This window comes from Nematolebias whitei, chromosome 22 (genome assembly GCF_014905685.2).
Source record: "Nematolebias whitei isolate Nwh7 chromosome 22, NemWhi1, whole genome shotgun sequence".
Lineage (NCBI taxonomy): Eukaryota > Metazoa > Chordata > Actinopteri > Cyprinodontiformes > Rivulidae > Nematolebias > Nematolebias whitei.
Genome location: NC_056519.1, coordinates 2,055,381 through 2,064,886, shown reverse-complemented (window position 1 = coordinate 2,064,886; position 9,506 = coordinate 2,055,381). Strand labels below are relative to the sequence as shown.

General features: G+C 44.4%; 1 protein-coding gene across 1 annotated transcript in view; it reads right to left on the bottom strand.

The window, feature by feature from the left end:
• Nucleotides 1-5,971: 5,971 nt before the first annotated feature.
• The window catches only part of LOC119428433 (leucine-rich repeat-containing G-protein coupled receptor 5), a 43,108-nt gene continuing 39,573 nt past the window's right edge, over nt 5,972-9,506 (bottom strand). The window contains exons 15-18 of the mRNA XM_037696114.1: nt 7,368-7,451; nt 7,038-7,281; nt 6,797-6,957; nt 5,972-6,721 (exon numbers count right to left, since the gene is read on the bottom strand). Coding sequence (XP_037552042.1) covers nt 6,021-6,721; nt 6,797-6,957; nt 7,038-7,281; nt 7,368-7,451 — 1,190 coding nt within the window. The 3' untranslated portion in view covers nt 5,972-6,020. The remainder of the gene's footprint in view (nt 6,722-6,796; nt 6,958-7,037; nt 7,282-7,367; nt 7,452-9,506) is intronic.

The following is a 9,506-nucleotide window of genomic DNA, read 5'->3' as shown; positions in this document are numbered from 1 at the left end:
AGGACTCACCCATGAGGATTCAGGACTCACTCATAAGGACTCATGAGGCCTGAAGACTCACTCATAAGGACTCATGAGGACTCAGGACTCATTCATGAGTCTTCGGGACTCACCCATGAGGATTCAGGACTCACTCATAAGGACTCAGGACTCATGAGGCCTCAGGACTCACTCAGGACTCATGAGTCTTCAGGACTCACCCAGGACCCATGAGGATTCAGGACTCACTCATAATGACTCAGAACTCTCTCATAAGGACTCATGTTTCTACACGACTCATGTTTATATTAGCATATGATGTTTGGTTAGAGTATGATGGGGATGACTCTCAGCTACTACCACAGCACATTTTAGCTCAGTATCTGTAACATCGACTGAATTTTAGAGTTCTCTGTGTTTTCTGGGCTTCACTATAAGAAATCGAAGCCCTGCAGCTCTTTCAGTTTGTGTTGTGAGTCATTCCCAGCAGCAGCCATGAGTCGGTGAGTCTGAACGACAAACACGCAGTGACTCATTCTGAATTTAAACGATTACTCGTTGATCGGCTGCTGCTCGATCAGCCGAACAGCAGAGACGTGGAGAGCCACGTCAGGAGGACGACCGGGAGCATCCGGACCAGCTTCACCCAACTCATCGGTTTGAATAAACGTGTTCGATGAAGCCGGAGCGACTCTGAAGCTCCTGAAGGAGACAGGAAGTGACTCATCATCCGCTGTTCACGCTGCAGCAGAAGGAACCTCACAGTTTGATACTATGAGAAGATGCAACGTGTCGTTCAAACCCTTTTAGATCATGGCGGTCATCAAGTGTCTCCACAGACATCGACAGAGTTTGGTTTCTGTACCTGGTGCAGCCCAGTCCTGTTTGGGGACGACGTTCAGAGTTTAAGAAGTTTCAGCTGGACGATGTCACTACGACTCAAAGTGTCACCGCACGTTCATAAAGTTTCACAAACTCCTTGTTCCCACACAATCACCACTTCTACAGTTTATACATCAAATGATGGGTTGATCTGTCTCCGTCCCCTCAGAGTGTCTCTGCTGCAGGACTGATGGTGTCCTGCAGCAGAACAAAGACTTTAAACTCTTTTAAAACTTGTCATACCTCTGCCATCAAACCCTGCAGAACCACAAACAGAACCTGTGGTACCGGCAGAACCTCCTGCTGCTCACGGGTCAAGAAGTTCTTTGATCAGACACACGGTTTGTCTGAGGCTTACTTTTTACTATGTGGTTCTGCCTGATGGGCTGCTGGATGCTGCACCTCCTCTTTATGCTCCTTAAAAAAGGATCACCATGGCAACACGTGACTCAGCACATTCTGGCCTTTTACCCAGCATGCTTTTCTTCCTCCTGTGTTTCCATCATGGCTGCCCCCACAGATCCTTCAGGTCCTCTTTGATCAGACCGTTGATGCTCAGGAGGATTCAGTCAGGGGGTTGGCAGGAAACAGGACGAGAACAGAACCTGGAGTTTCACAATAAAGCTCAGTGATACTCTTCAAAATAAGAGTCTGCACTATGACACCTTAGGGGTGTCCAAGCGTTTTCATCTGTGGACCAAAAGTATCCAGATGAAGAACTCGTGGGCCACAAAATGTTAGTTTAACTCTAAACGGGAGCAATACTTCGGAGAAAGGACAAATTTACTAACTTTGTTGGAGAAAGTTTTAAATGTTTTTAGTAAATTATCTAGACTGAGCCTGGGGTTTTGATCTGCTCAGAGACGGGACTATAATAACATTATGACCCGGTTCTGACTGGGTTAAACGGGGCCAGTAACTCTAAAAAGAGTCTCCCAGGGATTCAATATCCGCCAAGGAATAGAGTTTATTTTTGCTTGCTACACCGCGCAGAAAGGCTTTTGAAGCATTTATCCTTACACGTCAAACCACGTAAGATTTGTTGAGATCACACTTGGTCACGCCCCCTCATACACGTGACAGGAAGGAGGAGTCTAGGCCCTATGAATCAGTAGTGACACGAGACATTCGCTCCTGGTTCCTGTTCGCGTCATAGACCTGAGAGGCCAGCGCTGTAAACTGTAACCTTTTCCTGCCTTGATTTTAAGGCCTCACAAATACTAAGCTTATATATTTTTTATTAAATATCATTTAATTTATTTGATTTGTTGGGTCTATGTTTGTTGTTTTTTTGTGATTGGAAAGTTCATTTCAATCTGTTCTCAGCAATAAAAGCGTAATTTGTCTCTTCAGGTCTCAGGTATCAGGTCTCTCTTGTAAATGAGTCCTCGAGGCTCAATGGGATTTACCTGTCTAAATAAAGTTTGATTGAATTTGTCTAAGTGTTCTTTTAAAAGGGAGTCGATCAGCCTTTTGGACCATGGAGGGCCCAAAAGTCTGATCTAAGTTCTGAAAAATGGTCCGGTTGTCAGACACAACAGATTCAAAGAAGGTTTGATAAAGCTGATCAACTCGTATGCAGATGATACCACGTTATATTCATTTAAAATGTCTAATTTTCCTATTGATTATTTAATCAAGTGCAATATTTAGACAAGTTTTATGAATCATTATTCTAAGTCTTCTTTTTCGTTGAAAACAGTAAAGGTTTTTGGTGTTTTGTACCATGAAGTGAAAATAAAAACATTATAGCCAAAGGTTTGTATTTTGTTTAATATTGCTCATTTTGAGAAGATTGTTTTTCTTTTTTTCTGATTTAACAAGTTTGCAGAAAGTCTGCATCGACCTCTTCAGCCTGCTCACCAAAATTATACCATTCTTAATCTGCAGTTGTGGGCCGCACAAAATCACTCTAAGGGCCATAAATGGCCCGCGGGCCGCACTTTGAAAACCCGTGCCTTAGATTATTAGAAGGTCCAGATTCCTGCTGGGCTTCAGAGATGATTCATTCATTCATTCCTGCTTCACAAACAGATTGTCAAACTAAATGAAAACACAACAAGATGCACAGAAAGTCTTCAGCCATATTGTTTATTTGTTTATTTACACCACAGACTAACTTTACAACCTAAAACATCAACAAATACCCAGAGATTAGTTTTCAACAGGAAGTGAAAAAAACGTTCAGCTGTCATAAACTTTTTTTTTTTTACATTTTAAGTGCAGACAGTAAACAGACAAATAACAAACAGTCATGTGGACATGTTTCGGTTGTTTTCTTTTGTTTGTTTGTTGGTAAAGTGTTGTATGTGGGTGGAGCCTATATTTGTAGGGTGGGACTACAAAAGGCTCCACCTCCAAGAATTTTAAGCTTTTTAAAATAAAAACTTACAACACTGAAAAACCACGACTGATTTACTTTAAGATCCACTTACAGGAAAAGATGCATTTTATTTTTTAATAGATGTTTTTATTTATTTAATAGATATTTAATGTTTACTCAGTTTTTTATTAACCCTTCAACGTGAACTTTTTTACGCACAAACCGATGAAGGTTTTAAAGACATTAAACTCTGACGTCTGCAATGCATCGTCATCTTTACTGACACTTGTGTGAGTCTTGAATGGATCTGAGAACCAGAACCAGAACCAGCTGAGTCTGAGTTGAATCAAACCAGTGGTTTGTGAGATGTTTTGCTAACAGACATAACCAAACGCACCCAGAAGTTTCTCTGTCGCAGCGTTTTCAGCTTAAACGTGTCGACGCAGAACGGTCCTGATCTCTGAGAATTATTACTTTTGTTTAGTTAAAAAAAAAAAAAATCCTAATTAAAACAAGAAAACTAACTTTTTAAATTCAAAATAAATAAAACTCATATTCTTCAGGAAAAAAAGTTGTTACTTCAAGTTAAAGAGATAAACATCTTGAGAAACAGAGTCGTTATCTTGACATAAAGATATAAATAAGTTATCTGGACCCTCCTGCTGCCCTCGGGTCAAACTGACCCACAACTGAAGCCTCGTGGGTCATTTTGACCCGAGGGCAGCAGGAGGTTTAAGAAACTGAGCGTAAGATAAAATAAATTAGTTGTTATCTCGAGGTTTCATGGAAATACATTTCCCAGCATGTCCTCTCCAGGCTTTTGTAGAAACAAAGTAAAAACAAAACAACCAAACGTACCCAGATCATCTGGTTTTTCTCTTTTTAATAAAAAAAATCTGACATTCATTCAGAAATCTGCATCATTCTGACCGAGCTTCAGGTCTTCATCGATCTGTTCACACTTTAGGGACAAACAGACGATCGGAACAGAATAAAAACATTTATCACAAACAGAGGATTGTCACAGTAGCTTCTATTTACAACATTTTCAAAGATTACGACCAGAAACTGATCCTCGGATCGCCAAAGGGTCTCTGATGAAACAAATAACCATAAATATCAATCGATATTTATTTTTTTTCATTCTGCAGGAGTTGAACATAAATGTTTTTTTTTGTCCTTTTGACTCCAGTTTTTATTCTGAGTTCTCACACTCGCTGCAGTTTTCACGCTCAGACACTAAAACACGTTGAACATTTATTTAGTCGCATGGAGCTGTAAAACTAGGTCGTTTTTCAAAATAAGAGCTGAGGAATTTACACCCTTGGTGACGGCTGCTTGTTTTGTCTTTTCTGGAGCTTTGAGGCAGAAAATGAAAAGTTGGAGGTTAAAACGATGAAAGTGGAGCTGAGTCCAGGGAGAACGTCTTCGTTTGAACAGTCGTTACATTTCTGAAGGTTTGGCCTCGCTCCACAACGAACTTCATCATCGTCAGCAACGATGAAAACTTTGATCCTTTTGGTTTGTTCTCTGAATTATTTCACTTTGAAATCTTCAAAACTCGTCTAAATGAAATAAAAACATTTTACTTGCTGCAAAATCATTTCAGTGTTTGATGTATGGACAAACTTCAGCACCATTCATAGGGATCACAACCAAACATCTGCAGTTGTCTGAACATCTGCAGCTGTGGCAATCAGAACATCTGCAGCTGCTTGAACATCTGCCGCTGTCTGAACATCTGCAGCTGTCTGAACATCTGCAACTGAACACCTGCAGCTGTCTGAAAATCTGCAGCTGTCTGAACACCTGCAGCTGTCTGAACATCTGCAGCTGTGGCAATCTGAACATCTGCAGCTGTCTGAACACCTGCAGCTGCTTGAACATCTGCTGCTGTCTGAACATCTGCAACAGTTTGAACACCTGCAGCTGTCTGAACATCTGCAGCTGTGGCTATCTGAACATCTGCAGCTGTCTGAACATCTGCAGCTGTCTGAACACCTGCAGCTGCTTGAACATCTGCTGCTGTCTGAACATCTGCAACTGTTTGAACACCTGCAGCTGCTTGAACATCTGCTGCTGTCTGAACATCTGCTGCTGTCTGAACATCTGCAACTGTTTGAACACCTGCAGCTGTCTGAACGTCTGCTGCTGTCTGAACATCTGCAGCTGTTTCCAACAGACATTAATAAACTGCAGAGGAATCAGACGAGCTGTTCAGTCCACATATTTCTGCAAACGTTTGGCTCCATTTAGTCACAAAGTGTCTTTGTTGTGTCTCAGTTTGATCACAGTTCAGTCTCTCCTTTGTCTCAGATGTGTCTCAGTTTGGTTTCAGAGGTCTGCAGACCGTCCTGCAGGCGTCTCACACATCTTCAGCTTCCTGACTCACAGAAACCAAACTGAGAAGACACATACCAGACGTCTGCACGAACATAAACCTTTGAGCAGGATCAAAATCTGACGACCCTCAGCGACTCACGAGGAACTGGAGAACCGTGACAAACATTTTGAGACATTTTATAAACTGAATGTTTGTCTCAGCCCGGTGAGAGACGAGCTGAAGCAGAAAGAAAACGGCCTTGAAAACAAACACTCAGAAAAACTCAAGGTCTTTGGGCTTCAGTGTTTTTGCCTTCCTGAGGGTCATTAGGGTCTTTGATGGTCTGGTGGGCATCACTCATGTGGACCAGGCTGAGACTTTACTGACCCTCAGGAGGGAGGGGAGGGTGAATGATTTGCAGATGAGTTCAGTGACAGCCAGTTCTGTTTTCTGACCTTCTGGGATGATGGAGCTGTCGTGACGTGAGAACTTCAAACCTTCGTGTGGATTCATTTAGTGACGTACGACAACAAGCGCACCTGATCGTTGGGTCCCTCCTCTTCCTCGCCCCTCCCCCTCTTCTTCTTCCTTCACGCCTCCAGCAGCCACCAGTGCCTGCGTCGAGTCACACGACTGTTTCTCAGCATCGTCGTCGTACGTTGAGTCCAGCCGCTGTTCTTCAGCTTCTCTTCTTTGTCGGAGCTTCAGAGTGAACGCTCCCATGCAGGTACATTTGGTCAGCGCCACCAGCTCCTCCCTGGCGAGTGGGCTGAAGAGCAGGTAGAGCAGCGGGTTGACGCAGGCGGGAAGCGGCACCACGAGCAACAGGACGCCCTTTGCGGCCTCCGGCCCGGCGACAGGAAGCTGCAGGAGGGAGGAGAAGGAGAGGAAGGCCATGGGGAGGTAGAGGAGGCAATCGGAGAAGAGCAGCCAGGCAACGTGACGAGTCAACGCTACCTCCTCTTCTGAAGTGGGCGGGGCTTTGCTGGAGCGGCAGTACAGACGAATGTAGGCGAGCGTCATGAGGAGGAAACAAAGGGAGTCAAAGAGTACCAGGAAGACGGAGAATGCCAGGGAGGAGGAGGAGGAAGGCAGGGGTAAACAAAAGGAGGTGCGGCTTTGCCCGTTCATCAGCGGCGGCAGCGTGACGGCGATGCCAAACAGGAAACACAGACAGATCGACAGATGGAGGAAGAGTGACGATGAGGAGCGACCTGCAGAAACAGAAACCCTCATTAGACGTTGATCGTGTTCCTATTGTTTCTGATGCTGTGCAGATGTTTCCTCACCGTTCCTGCCGTCAGGCTTACTGCTCCGTGCTGCTCCGTTAGCCGACAGGCATCGCTCCAAAGCTGCGAGGGTCAGCAGGAAGAGTCCGGTCTGAGACGCAAACACGCACAGGAAGCCGCTGAGGCGACACAGGAAGCTGCTCTCCCACCTGACCCCGAACCTGCAGCACAAAAACGTTCAATTAATCTGCGATCCAACAAGGACACGAGGTCCAGCAGGTCTCTGGTTCTGGTTTCAAACCTCCAAAAGCTGCCGAACGTCCAGGCGTCTACCGCCGCCAACCAGCTGCTCCACACTCCCATCAGGCCGTTCACCAGAGCCAGCAGACCAATCAGCAGCTTGGGGGGCGTGACCGTGCTGACCGGAGAAAAGAAGACGGACAGGATGACCAGACCGTTGCTGACCAATGAGACGGCTGCGATGAGCCACACCCCGCCTCGGACCATCCAGCTGCCGAGCAGACGGAGGCAGGGATGGAGCGGCCCTGCAGGGAGCACAAACCACCACTTTAACAACACTACATCCAAACCTTTGCAACTGTGAAGAAAATCAATAAGAAAGTTTCATTACCTGGAGTTGGACTGCAGTGAACCGAGTGTCGAGGTTTTGGCTCGTCTTCAAACTCCAGCAGGAAGTCCTCCCAGTCCTGGTCCACTGCAGAGAGCCACAGAACCATCACGATCCAAACTTACTACATGTAGCATCACGTTCAAACTATTCCACAGCTTCTTTTGTTTCCTGTCGCTGAGTGAGGGGGAGCTGGAAAAACCCTCCGTCCAGCCGTGCACGTTCTGAGCACGATAACGTGAATAATTTTTTTTCATTTACCCATTATTTATCCAGGTAGTGTCATTGAGCTACGAGAACTCGCTTTCAAGAGAGACCTGTTTAGAGAGCAGATGGGGGTTAAGGGCCTTGCTCATGGGCTCAGAGTGGGGCCAATGAGGATGGGGGCAGGTGTGCATAGAGGTGTGGGGGCAGGCATAGATAACGTGAATAATAAGTGAGGTTCCATTCTGGTGTGTGGCTGCATCAAGGTTTCCTTTCAAAAACTGGGTGGCCACATCAAAATCCAAGATGGCTGCCTGACACCATTATGTGTGTATATATATATATATATATATATATATATATATATATATAGGATATTTGCACTGCGGCCGTGTGGTCAACATCCTGTTCATTTATTTGCTTTTACCTACGTGATGTGACGGCTCGTTCCATGACACATTCTGTCCTTAGTGTTTACAGAATGAATGTTGTTGTTTCATGGAACTCCGTTTAAACTCACATCTGTCTGCATGCATTACAGTGTGAGATGTTGTTATCAATCTCAAGCTGTGACTGTTGTTCTTGTTCTATTGTCACTAATCAGTTCATGACTACTGTCATCAATCAGTTCATTTGATTAATAATCAGTTTATTTATTATTAATATGTTCATGTTGAAGAGCCGTGGATCTGCTCTGTTCACGGCCTTTTTCAGCCTCTCCTCTTTTTCTGTTGAAAACCTTTCTGGGGCGTTCATGCACTCGGAACGTGTAAATTACGCAGTACGTGTCTGTGCATGGTGCGCGTAATTTACGCAATGCATATTTACGCACACGGAGAGCTGAGTGACAAGATTTTTTGGGGGGCAAGCGGGCACTTCTTATGGTGTTCGAATGGACCCAGTGAGGCGGAGACTACATCTGCGTCGCCTTTAACCCACCAACGACAGCTCTTAAAGGGCGAAGCCTATATGAAATACAACGTTGGTTACGTACTGTAACCCCAGATTCTGAGTATAGGCATAGCCCTTGAAGCGTCGGGCCTCACTGGCTCCTAAATGGCTGAAGAAAAAGCTCTTTGGGAGCAGATTACCCGCTCTTAACGTAATTTATACGGACCGGGTGGGGCCCACACAGCAGGTGGGCGTGGACTAAATATTTTCAGTGCGATGCTTTGCATGACGGGATAAACTCACCAGCGACAGCCTTAAAGGGCGAAGCCTATACTCATAGAATCTGGGGTTACAGTACGTAACCAACAATTTTGAAGCTGTGACTCCGGCCTCATTCCACTCTTTCTAGATCTCTGACAGATTCTGGATCTTCTCTGGTTGATAATCCGCTGAAGCCCACGGTCATCTCTGTTGCTGGTGCATCTTCTCCTGCCACATGTTGTCCTTCCACTAGACTTTCCATTGATGTGCTTGGACACAGCGCTCTGTGAACAGCCAGCCTCCTTAGCTATGAACTTTTGTGGCTTACCCATCCTATGGAGGGCATCAATGATGGTCTTCTGGTCAGTTTTTATGTCTGCAGTCTTCCCCAGATTGAACCGAACTGAGACAACTGAACCAAACTGAAGCAGTTTAAAGACACCTGGGGAAACCTGTGCAGGTGCTTTGAGTTTAGTAGATGATTAGTGTCACACTCAGTTTAAAACATTCATGAACTGCTAAATTTGGGCTGATTTCTCCACAGTATTATAATTTTTTGCATTCCTGTTTTCGTGGGTTTCATGAGCTGGAAGCTCAAATTATGTAAAAAAATAAACAAATAAATATTTGAAATTGTTTAAATTGTGGGCCCTGAATCTATCATCTATTCAAGATTAACTTTTTGAATGGAATTATGGAAGTTAAACAACTTTTCCATGATTTTCTAATTATTTGGAAAGTGTCTGTATACATATATATACATATATATATATATATATATATATA